Here is a 12,925-nt window from a genome sequence, read left to right on the forward strand (position 1 = left end):
CGGGCAGGTAATGCTAACCTAACACAGCTCTGTCTCCACTGGCCAAAGATGTCCAGCTTCACCTACAGTAATACATTTACATTTAGCAGATGCTTTTATCCAGAGCGACTTACAAATGAGGACAGTGGAAGCAATCAGAAACAACAAAAAGAGCAATGATATAGAAGTGCTATAACAAGTCCCAGTTAGCTTAACACAGTACAATTAAACATGGGCTTTTAAATCATATAATAAATAATACTGTAAATAATATTAAATGATGTCAGGATATAAGAGCAGCTCACACACAGGCTTTGCTCATCTGCTTGTATTTCCCTCGGCCCAAATCATTACTACCGCTATGTTCTGATCTAACAGAGCATTTTAAGGTAACCGAGTCGTAGACGTTTCAGATGTGCAAAATAAATGCCACCTTACAAACTATTTGGACTATATATTAGATTTGTTTGTATTTATTACCAGTGGATTTTCTGAAAAGTGTGCTTTCATGCTTACACTTTACAATAAGGTTTCATTATAAAAATGATTTACCTAAATCAGTTTACATGCATGAACTTCCAAAAACAATGCTTCAGCTGCGTTTATTAATCTTTGTTAATGTTAATAAGTACATTCAGTAATACATTTCAAATCAATATTTGAAAATTTTTTATATTTGCATTTACAAATACATTTTCAAATCAAAAGTCATATCCGCAAACAGACGTAACATTAGTTAAAGCAACCGTATGCAGTTTTGTCTATTTTTGCTTGCGGTAAGTGAGAAGCCTATCATTTACACTAAACAATTCTTTTGGATTTAACTATTTTTAGAGTTTACTAAAGTACTCGAAGTGCTAAAATAACTAAAACTAATAACTCAAAATTAATGATAATAATAATAATAATAACAACACAAAATAACTACAACTAAACTAAAATGAACATTCATTCAAATATTAGCAAAAACTATAGTAGTATATCATTTACTAAAATAAGACTGTTCCAGAGCACCATGTAAAAATAAAGACTAGGCCTGTCATTAAAAGCGTGTGATGTAATGTCTGTGTTTTTGTGTGACAGTTTGTTCCTAGTGTGAACATTTGTCTTCTGTAAGAATGAAAGTCGTGTGATGATTCACATGCCAGAAGAAGAGCTATTTTCCCACATTGGCATGTTGTGCATCATTCACTGTCAGCACTAACCTGCATACCTACATTTCACACCAACAATCCCCCTCCACCTCTCGCTGTCAGTCACACACACAAATAAACCTCAAGATGAGTGAAGCTCTGTCTCGTACATGATGTACTGCACAGAACAAGAGAATAAAGACAATCAGTGGAGCACAGTTTGACAGCAGGAAAAGAGCAACATAATGACATCAGAGAAGTGAGTACATTCATAAACATGTTCATGACAGATATGAAAATGATTCTAATGACAAACATAAATATATTGCATTGGAAACCGTCCCAAACAGTCATTTTATGTTCTATGGATTCAAGTGAGAAAGTGTGACTCTGCAGGGCTCTCATTTTATAAGGTTTGTCTGGTTTAGATGTATCAGGAGGATTGTTAACAGTAATTGTGACTGATATTAATAATTTCATAAAGGCAGATTGCCATTACCAGAGGAAGCAGAACCATTTGCATGCCAAGTGTGTTCTTATGACTTGCCACTGATAGAAATATATATTTAATTTACTGAACTTAGTCACATTATACTATACTAGATTAACTCTCATTAGTGTGCAATGGAATTAAAATAATTTGAGTTTAAAATCATTACATTTAATTAGGTTATATTGAATTAAAAAAATATTATTTATACATTTAGCTGATATTTAAAAATAGTGCGCTTTCAAAATCCATGCAGTTTTTAAAAGTGTCTTTGTCTCTGCACTTTGTTACACTGTGACCTTTTCTCAGAGTACAAAAATATTGGTTTGCACTTTCTAACATCATATTTCTTGACCACATGCAGGGGCGGATCTACCGGGGTGGCATAGGGCAAATGCCACCCTGAAAGAAAGCCTTGCAACCCCTGCTGCCACCCCAGTTGGCATCAATTTGAAAATTTACGAGCGCGAATCTTTCGTGATTCGTGATCACGCTCCGAACTCCCGAACTGACTCAAATGATTCGCGATCCCGCTCCGAACTCTCAAATTGACTCAAATGATTCGCGATCCCGCTCCGAACTCACGAACTGTTTCAACTGATTTGCGATCCCCAAACTGACTCAAACGATTCGCGAAACCCGCTTTGAACTCCCGAACTGACTCAAATGATTCGCGAACCCGGTACGAACTCTCGAATTGATTCAAATGATCCGCGAAGCCGCTCCTAACTCCCGAACTGATTCAAATGATTTGCGATCCCCAAACTGACTCAAATGATTCGCGATCCCGCTACGAACTCCCGAACTGATTCAAATGATTTGCGATCCCCAAACTGACTCAAATGATTCGCGAAGCCGCTCCTAACTCCCGAACTGATTCAAATGATTTGCGATCCCCAAACTGACTCAAATGATTCGCGATCCCGCTCCGAACTCCCGAACTGACTCAATCTGCCTAGGGCACCAACTCCCAGAGGGGGCACCATCCCACTGCAGTTGCTAAAAAAAAAAAAGAAAAAAAAAAGAAAACTTCCTCAATTCCTCCCCTTCCTCCATTCCTCTCATCCCGCTCGCGACCGCTCGCACCTCATGTTTGCGGCTGAATGTTCATAATTGATGGATGAATCCAATCCTGCGAAGAGAAAAGAAAACTAAAAGTAAAAAAAAAAGACATAAAGTTGGCTTGACGTTGGACGTTGGACGAGGCTCAAATTTAGGGACCGTCTCTAAAGTTACATGCGATATTGGTATACACTTTCCTAACGTCAGTAGCATTTAAGGAGAATGACTTATAGTCATAAAAACAACTGTAATTGTTCATGTGGGTGTCAGCTATAAAGCACAATTGGATTAAATGTTTGATATTTATTAAACTAATCTGTAAATCATATGTAAATTATGCTACTCTTTCACATGGGCTCAAAAGCAAATGTAAAGCTCAATAGCATTTGAGGAGAAAGACTTGCAGTGATAAAACAATTGTAAATGAAAATGAGGCCCGTTTATCACTTTCAGGCACATTTCTGTGAATGTTTTTTTTTTAGGTTCCCTTACGAAAATTTTTTAACAATTTTTTTAACCATGGTTTTAACAATAACACCACAAATCATTGTTTTTGTAGCCATGGTAACTGCAAATTAACCATGATTTTGTTACTTCAAATAATAATTTACAAAGACCACATGGTAGTTTCTTTTGCAGTTTTAACTTTTTTCTTACAATTTTGAATATATTATATATATATCTGGCAATTCATACTTTGTTGCGTAATTTTCACTTTTATATTTCACAATTCAGAATTTGTTTTTCCTCAATTATGAGCTTATATCTCACAGTTGTGAGATATCTCAGTTTTTCAGTTTTGACTTTAACTTTCAATTTTATTAACTTTTATCTAAAAAAATAATAAAATAACAATTCTGAGTTTATGTCTCACAATTCTGTAACTTGTAGTTGTGAGACTACTCTGAGAGAAAAACTTAAATTATGAGATAAGAAGTTGCCTTTAGCTTCTTTGTTTGTTTGTTTACTGCAGTTTTACTCTGCTTTAAAATTACATCTTTCAAGTGTATGTTCTTAATCAGAGTATTTGTTTCAGAAAACTTTCCAAAGCATAATATTGTACTTTTTACTGCACAATGTTTCAAAATAAATATTATTTAATGCTTAATTACATTACAAATCTAATACTTTCTTATTTTTTTCTCAAGTAAAAGTTTTACTAGAGAACAAGAAAGTACTGCATTTTTAATGTTCTTAAGTATTAGCAGTAAAAAATCAACCTTTTTAGTTTACTTGAGTAAAGTAAAAATACTTCACTACTGTCCACCTCTGGGGAAACAAGCTTCTATATTCATAAAGATATGATATGTTCGATATGAAAGACTTAAAGTCAGTAGACTGTAGTTAAATAAATTATACAGTTGTACTGTTTTTTCTCATGAAGAGAGATTTAGTGATCAGGATATTCCAGAACAAGTGTCTCAACTCACTTCCAGGCAAAAGGTTTGTGGGATTTTATGGCTAGTTACAGCAGCCTTTCAGTTCTGTCAGCCTTTGTCTCTGATAATTATGAGTTTTAAAAGTCATCGGTTGAGTGTGATATCTGCCAGAAACCTGTGATGACTGGTTGTGAAACTGCTTTGGCTCGGGGTTGTCATGGTAACAGCACTGGTTGCCAGGGTGATGATTTCATTATTGGCATAGGGAAACAGTATGGTGAACTGGTGACCAGTTTTGCACTCAGGATTTCACGGTATTAAGTTATATGACAGTGCAGTCTCTTCTCAGGGTGACAGGAGTGTCTTAGTTGACGCAGCTTGATTGTGCTTTGATTGTCAGAGCAATTATTTCCTCCTGTCAGTTTCTGTGCACACTGCAGATGTGTGGGATGTGGTGAAATGTTTGTTGACAACATGTGATGTATTTCATTGAGGCGACCCCTGACCCTTGACACACACAACCCCCATCCTCTCAGCTGTTGTCAAGCTGAAACACTGCACTTACCTAACACAGCACTGTAAACGGCACAGAAACCTTTCTGAAGAAAGAGCGAGAGCAGAACACAAGAAAAGAATGAGCAGTGAATGCAGACAGAGTCAAGGGCATTCGACTTACACCCACATGTGTGACTCACAACTGTGCCGGTGTATATCAGAAAAGATTGATCGGTAAAGGTCTACTCTCATTGAGAAATATAGTTTGGACCAGACATGGTTGTGTAAGACTGAAAAAAACATACTGGCCAAAATGTGTAAATGCAACAAAAATTAAGCCCAGAAGTTCATAAACATCTTTTACAAACCAATTGCAAATGCTTTATTGAAAGTGAAATTATGTAAATCACCAAATAATGAGAATACAATGAATAATGAAGTGACTATGTATTCTTTTATAAATTAAGCGCTATTTCGTGTGTTGTATGGAGGTCTTTCAGAGAGGTAACCAATAGCAATCTAGCTTTAAAGAGCATAAGATCCCACCCTCGCTGCAAATCATTCTCCGAAGCCATGCCTTCTCCAAAAGACATGAACATGTGCATGCAGAGTCAGACCAGAGGCTAACCAGCACACAAACAGATGGCAGAAGGTTGAATACAATGCTGTAAGAATACCTTGTGTCTCATCCACCAGTGCGAAAACATTACAGTACAAAGAGCATAATATTACAATAATAACGCCTTCCATTCTTGCTCGCTCTGCAATAACATAATGTAAAACACTGATGACATATCATGTCTGCATGAACAGGGCGCACAAAGATATGCAACTCGTTCCTCACCTTCCACAGACAATGTAAATAAATATGAATAAATTTAGAACACTTTACTTGGTGATTGGTATTTTGGATGTGAAGAGAGTTTTAACTAGCATAACAAAAAATGTTACTGAACCAAAACTCTTTCCCTGCCTTTGAGTGACCAAAAACCACACATTTGTAGCCTAAAAGTAAATTGTAAGCATATTAAGCACTCAAATGCAGGATTGACAATGGTATTCTGCTACTGTGTGAATGTAGCCTCACTGGCCAAATTCAACAGTCCTCAAGTCTCTCTGATACTCTGGTTCCTAGATTTGGTTTCAGTCCCTGGATCCCATGTAAGTCTGTGGAATTGTCTGCTTTTTCATATAAAACCAACTTCTGTCAACATACAGCTTCTCAACAAACTGCACAATTTGATTCAGTTATGTGCTGAAGTTTACTCAGAGATTTGATTAGGGGTTTGTTCAAGTCCCTGTGAAAGCAATAGTAGATGCTTCAATCTTCTGCTACATCAGGGGTTCCCAAACTTTTTAGCCCGCGACCCCATGATAAATGCGCTGCTGCCCCGCGACCCCCCCCCCCCCCCAAAAAAAAACACCTCTCGTCGCGTGAAATGTACAGCAAATCGATTTTATGCCCAGTCTCAAAGCACACGAAGTTATATTTTATTGTTCTGCGTGCAAAATCAGTGTTACAATTCTGCATGAGCTGCTCGATATCCACCTGTTCTCTCTCGGAAAGTAACTGTGCAGCTATGTTGGGTTGAACTCGTTCATTCCCTTACGAAAAAGGACCATGGTTTTATTATAGTAAAACTGTAGTAACCCATGGTTTTTTGGCGTATTGACTGCCATTTGTAAAACCACAGATTTACTACAAATACCATGGTTAAACTATGGTTAATATAGCAAAACCATGGTTAATTTGTGGTAACCATGGTTTAACTACAGTAACCATGGTTTTTTGGTTTTATTTGTAGTAAAACCATGGTTAATTTTCGTAAGGGTTATTCTGCCATCAGGAACCAGTCGAGTAAGTCTGAGCTGCTCACACGCGTGCTCACACTGCGCGCGCGCACACACACACACACACACACACACACACACACACACACACACACACGCTCATGCTAATCCGCTAGATGTGTCAATTTATGCTTTCCATGGTGACGCGTCTTTGCTTGTCACGTGACATACCGCAGCAACAACAGAGCTGAATGAATGATCTGCTTTTGTCATTTTTCCTTTTTTATTCAAAATATTAACAAATTTGTTAGATATGGCATGAAATAGCTGATATTCCGATTGTCAAATATATGCAAGTGGAAGTGTTTTGTTGTTTAAACACCTTTATAACGATCGCGTTAGTTGAGCTGTATGCGCGATGGGCGCCGCCATCTTAGTTTGTGCCGCAGACGCAGTTCAGAGAATCAGATCTGTTGGATTTACAACACGTGAATTCATCCACTTCTCCCGAAATACATAAAAGTAAGTGGCTGGTGAAATGGGAGAATAATGGAGTAAACGTTAAAGTTACTTACACAATGTGTATCTGATATGAATAAAATGTGTCTAATTATAATGAAAAAGATTATTATTGCCTCTTCCTTTGACATCAGTGTGTATTTTACAAACTCTAAATGTATTGTTTTTTCTAGTACTTATATGTCTGAAACCTAAAATAAACATTATGTGGTTGAAAACACTGAAAAGTTGTGATGACAGCTCTGAGCGCACTTGTCTCTGGCTCAGTGCCAGCCAACTCGCGAGAGCACATTTGAATTTCACGTCATGCACTGACCGGTGTGGTCGTAACAGTTACACTCCAGGGACTAGCCTAGACTGATCACAACGGTGTGATCGTACGTGCGATGCGAAAGAGTTAAATTAATCGAAACAAAAATATATAAAGCCTATATCGAAATCATCTCGCGACCCCTGCGCCGGGGTCCCGCGACCCACCGTGGGGTCGCGACCCCTACTTTGGGAACCACTGTGCTACATCATCAGTGTTGTTATCTACTGTACAGCTTGTTCACAGCAGAACAGATGGGTGTTTTGTTGTTTGCCCACTATGTTTTATGTGTGATGAGCTTGCGTATGTCCTGTCTGGACATGATTTTTCAGAATTTTCTTTTTTTATGTGTGTGTATGTTCAGCAGACCCTTTAAAGATGAGGACCTCATGGTCATCAAAAATAGTACCAACCTGCACAGCACCAAGGGTCACTGCCAAAGCAAAAGCCACTCCACGAGGAATAAAGTCTTGTCCAAAGGAAAACCCTTTGACATGATATATGTAGGTCAGTATTTATATCAATCACTTTGTCAATCACTTTCAAACTTTTCTACACCTGTTTGAACATTTAAGTTGGTTAGCTTCCACTAGCAACTATAAATCTAAATGGAATATATAGTATAGTACGAAGTCACAATAGAGATCTCAGTAGTATTTCTTTGTATACAGTATGCTGTATGTTTTTAATAAATTGTGTGTAGTTGGAGGCTGGAGTAAAGATGACCCATCCTGTCCAGTTGAGCAGTTCTGCCCCCAGGATAATGAGTGGAAAATGACTGCTCCCATGCTCCATCCCCGCAGTGACCCAGGGGTGTGTGCTCTGGGCGGAGCCATCTATGCTGTGGGCGGGTCTGATGATGTCACCTGTCTAAGCAGCGTGGAGAGGTGACTATTTACGTCAACTTCTGTCATCATTCAAATAGTGTTATAGGGCATTTTCCTTAAAGGAGACATGAAGCACTACCCTAGTATTTGGCCGATAGCTTAATCCTAGAATGCGTAATAATAGTTATTGTTTAAAACATTGTATATGCCTTAAAATGCTAAATGAATGTGTTTGTGTGTGTTAGGTACGATCCAGAGTGTAACACTTGGTCTGTGGACGTGCCCTCACTTTCTTCGCCACGGTCAAGGGTGTGTGTGTTAGAAATGGACGGATGTCTAATTACACTGGGAGGTTTTGACGGCATGACCTGCATTAACGCAGTAGAAAGGTCTAAACACACTTGTACATTACAGAAAATCGGATGGAAATGTGAAATGTGAAGCTCAAACAGATACACACTTGTTTTCTGTGGAGTAGGTATGACCCATTGAAGAACTCCTGGTCTAAGTTGACACCAATGCTGAGGAACAGGGCATCTGCATCAGCCGCTGTCCTGAACGATCAGATTTACGTTATGGGAGGAACAGATGGAGACATGACTCTGGATTCAGGTACACAAACACAGATTCCTGTGTAGATCTAAAATAAAAAAATAAAAAACACTCGATACTTATTCTTCTGCACTAGTGGAGCGTTTTGACCCATTTGAGGGATGCTGGTCTCTCTGCCCAACCATGTCCACCGCTAGGGAAGCTTCAGGATGCACCGTGTTTCTTGGCTGTCTGTATGTTGCTGGAGGACGAGATGAACTTGGTCTGTCATTGAGCACCGTGGAGAAATACGACCCAGACACGGTCCGTTGGAGCCCCGTAAGGGCTATGAACAACAAGAGATTTCAGGTTTGAAGGAATAAGCAATAGTAGTCTTTCTGACATCGATAACTCACCCTCGTCATTTCAAACCTGTACAGAGAATATGATTCTGGAATGATTCTGAAGTGATGTAATTATGGTCTTTGTTGTATTAATTTTTTTGTGTAATATGCACAGGTCTCTTTAGTGCTGTTAAATGGCCTTCTGTTGGCTATTGGAGGATTTGATGGTGTAAGTGACCTTAAAACCATGGAGGCGTATGACCATGAGACAAACTCTTGGAGGTGTGTATTTTTTTAAGTGACTCATTCATGCAGAGCATACAAAGTCTACCAATGTGCAATCTGCCAGTACTGACTGTAGGGGAAATCCACAGAATGGATTTAAATGTTTATTTCACCCCCAAAATTTTGTCATCATTTACTCAACCTCAAGTTGTTCCAAACCTGTATAAATGTATTTCTTTTGCTGTACAAAAAACATATTTTGAAGAATGTTGATGGTCCCCGTTGACATCCATAGTAATCCCCCATTCTCTAGAAGTCAATGGGGAGCATCAACTGTTTAGTTGCCAGCATTCTTCAAAATATTTAATTTTATGTTCCTCAGAAGAAAGAAACTCACAACGTTTTTGGAACAACTTGAGAGTGAGTACTGATGACAGAATTAAAAATTTTAGGTTAACTTTCCCCAGGGGCGGATCTAGAAAAATATTGATGGGGTGGCGAGAAGGGGGCAGGAATTTTTGAGGGGTGACAACATATGGCAGACGTATATATATTGAATTTAGTCACAGTTATCACAGTTTGATGATAAATAGTAAAATAGTATGTGTGCACACTACAAAAGAGCACAGGCTGCCATTTACAAACTTAATCTCATGCAATCAATGTCTTGCATTTGAAACAGTTCATGTAAGGAATAAGTGACCATACCCCATCAGCACCCCCACACTCACTAATGCAAACAGTATGCATCGACATGTAATCAACTGACTCAAATGATTTTCTACTGTTTAGTGTTAATCACCATCTAACTCAACCAGTCAAGAGCTACATTTAGCCTTAGATGTTATATGAATATGGTCCCTGAAGCATAGGTTTTATTAGCTGACAATAATCATAAATAAATAAACATTATAGGCACCAATACATTTCTTCTTTTAGAAATTTTTCTTTTGAAAAATATGGTGTTATTGTTTTGGCAAATTTAAATTAAAACTTCTATGAAAACCTGTGTGATATTCCTTTAAAATAATGTTTTAGTATATATTTTTTTAAAGTATATTTTACTGTGCAATCTGTGTATACGATACGAATAAATGACGATAGTTTTATCAAATGAAATGGTGAAATCCTCTCATAGCTTGCTGACGTGCACATGTGTAGAATACATCATGCATCAATATAGTGAAGAGCTGAAAACACCACGCGTGCTTCAGTGTGTGTGTTTGTGTGTGTGTGTGTTTGTGTGTACCAGAGATGTGTATAACAACACCTTCAGGGTCGCTGCTGGCCAAATGTGTGCCCTAAGCAGGACTGTATTGTTGTGCCCCCCTTTCTCAAATATGATGATGAAAAAAAACACCTACTATAGGGGTGAAAAAAGAACTTTAATCAAATAAAAAACTAAATGAATAAATTGTATTATTTACAAATCATAATTGTAGCTCTCGACATTAGGGCTGCACGATGTGTTGTTTAAGCATCAATATCGCGATGTACAAATCCACGATAGTCACATCGCAGGATGTGCGATGTAGGCTGTCGTAGTTGATCCGTTATTCATTAACTGTATGGGCCCAAGAGCGCGCGCGAGAGAGAGAGAGCGCGAGCGCGCGGCCGGCGACACACTAGATGCGTGGCGCAAGCATCTCAGCTGCGTGGTGTGTCCGTTTTTAATTCGGCTCTCATGTTAACAGGTTAGAGCTTGCAGACTGCCTGCGTGAGATGCGAGTCTGCGCGGAAAACACGTGCATGCTAGACATAGAGCCGACGCCTATTTATATTGCACCTGTCACCGGCCTGAGAGAGAGAGCACGCGCGCAAAGCGAGCCCCGGCCGCACTCTCAATGTCTTCAAACAACACGAGCGCTGTCTTGCTCTCTCTCCCTCGCTTATATTAATCAATTGACACGATGTTGTCGATGTTTAAATCATTTAAAATTAGAATGTAAGTGCTCACCCCATTTTTGTTTGTAAGATTTTTTTTTTATTTCATATCGCAATATATATCGCAGAAAAATAAAATATCGCAATGTAAATTTTTCCCAATATCGTGCAGCCCTACTCGACATTTACCTATGGCTATAACTTTATTATGACTCTAATTTATTTTACAGTCTCGAGGATTCAGAAATCATGCAAAAGGAAATTAAGCAGCTTTACTATGATAAAACCATGGTTTATTTTTGTAAGGGTTGTGATATACACGTTTTTTTTGTTGAAGAAATTATAAAGGCTGTGTCATCTATAGCAAAAAAGTGGCCAAAACTGAAAGATTAAGTGAATATGAATTAAATGTTTGGTCAGTAGCCTAAACTAGGATTCGATTGTCCTCTAAGTGTAACAGCAGCAATCACATGGCATTTGTAATAACATGTACATAAATTGTTTATTTTGTATTTGCCTACATTATGTATTTTAACAACGGTACCGAACACCTTTAATATTGCAGACACTAGTCCATATCGAGATTTGATTAAATGCTCTACTTTTGACTTATTCATTAAAAAATGGCAAAATTCCGTGACATTCTGCTTTATACAGCAAGTTCCAGTTGCGATTCAATCCCTGTTGCTTTTCAAACACAAACTGGGTGAATTTATGAATGAAAGTGTGAAAGTTCTGACACAAAACGAAGTTGCTACATATCCTCATGCTTTTTAAAAGTGGTTAACTATGTTTGACAGGTGGAAAAATTCGATACATTTATATCTGAATATATGTCAGAGTTCGGAGCAGGTTCGCGAATCATTTGAATCAGTTCGGGAGTTCGTAGCGGGATCGCGAATCATTTGAGTCAGTTATGGGGATCACGAATCATTTGAGTCAGTTTGGGAGTTCGGAGCGGGATCGCGAATCATTTGAGTCAGTTCGGGAGTTCGGAGCTGGTTCGCGAATCATTTGAGTCAGTTTGGGGATCGCGAATCATTTGAATCAGTTCGGGAGTTCGTAGCGGGATCGCGAATCATTTGAGTCAGTTCGGGAGTTCGGAGCGGCTTCGCGGATCATTTGAATCAATTCGAGAGTTCGGAGCGGGTTCCCGAATCATTTGAATCAGTTCTGGAGTTTGTAGCGGGTTCACGAATCATTTGAGTCAGTTCGGGAGTTCAAACCGGGTTCGCAAATCATTTGAATCAGTTAAGGAGTTCGGAGCAGGATCACGAATTACGAAAGATTCGCGATTGTAAATTTTCAAATTGCCATAACCTTTAATTCGTTGTTGCCAACTGGGGTGGCAGCAGGGGTGGCAAGGCTTTCTTTTAGGGTGGCATTTGCGACCCTATGCCACCCCGGTAGATCCGCCCCTGACTTTCCCTTTAAATGTTATTAACACATTAAATGGAGGCATGCTCTTATTAACAGTTGAAAAGAAAAAAAAATAATTTCTCTTAATATCTGACATTTTCTTTTTCTTTATATTTTCTCATTTTGTAGACATTTTGGGAGTATGAAGTCCAAGCATCCTGGTGGACACGTGGCTTTGATTAAGGCTGTGTGAAATTAGGTGTATTGATTGAAGTATATTGATGATATATATGATAATAAATTAAGTGAAATTAAATTCTGTATTGTCTATTTCTTGACCCTCACAAAAATTTACTGCTGTTGTACTATGTTATTTAGTTTTATATATTGTTTCATTCCAACAGTGGTAAATTAATATGGTAACCATTCAGTACCATGGTGTCAAAGTAATTCAATAAATATGGTATTATGGTAAGCTACTGCTTGGACTTTTTGTGTTCAGAAATTAATTTGACCTATTTTTATATATTATTTTCCAGCAGGGGGAATCAAATTGTAAAAAATTTTTAACCCTTATATACCAGTAAACATCATTCA

General features: G+C 38.2%; 1 protein-coding gene across 3 annotated transcripts; it reads left to right on the forward strand.

Annotated features, from left to right (window-relative positions):
- Nucleotides 1-1,183: 1,183 nt before the first annotated feature.
- Nucleotides 1,184-12,658, forward strand: LOC113038921 (kelch-like protein diablo). 3 transcript variants are annotated; one of them, XM_026196731.1, is made up of 8 exons: nucleotides 1,184-1,371; nucleotides 7,523-7,665; nucleotides 7,862-8,045; nucleotides 8,231-8,374; nucleotides 8,464-8,597; nucleotides 8,674-8,885; nucleotides 9,036-9,142; nucleotides 12,518-12,658. In XM_026196731.1, the coding sequence occupies exons 1-8, from the start codon at nucleotides 1,358-1,360 to the stop codon at nucleotides 12,579-12,581; spliced, it is 1,002 nt and encodes a 333-aa protein (XP_026052516.1). In that variant the 5' UTR covers nucleotides 1,184-1,357; the 3' UTR covers nucleotides 12,582-12,658. The 3 variants fall into 3 exon arrangements, with proteins under 3 accessions (XP_026052516.1, XP_026052517.1, XP_026052515.1); XM_026196732.1 differs by having other exon boundaries at nucleotides 7,526-7,665; XM_026196730.1 differs by lacking the exon at nucleotides 1,184-1,371 and having other exon boundaries at nucleotides 7,396-7,665.
- Nucleotides 12,659-12,925: the final 267 nt, after the last annotated feature.

The sequence above is a fragment of the Carassius auratus genome, chromosome 21 (genome assembly GCF_003368295.1).
Source record: "Carassius auratus strain Wakin chromosome 21, ASM336829v1, whole genome shotgun sequence".
NCBI lineage: Eukaryota > Metazoa > Chordata > Actinopteri > Cypriniformes > Cyprinidae > Carassius > Carassius auratus.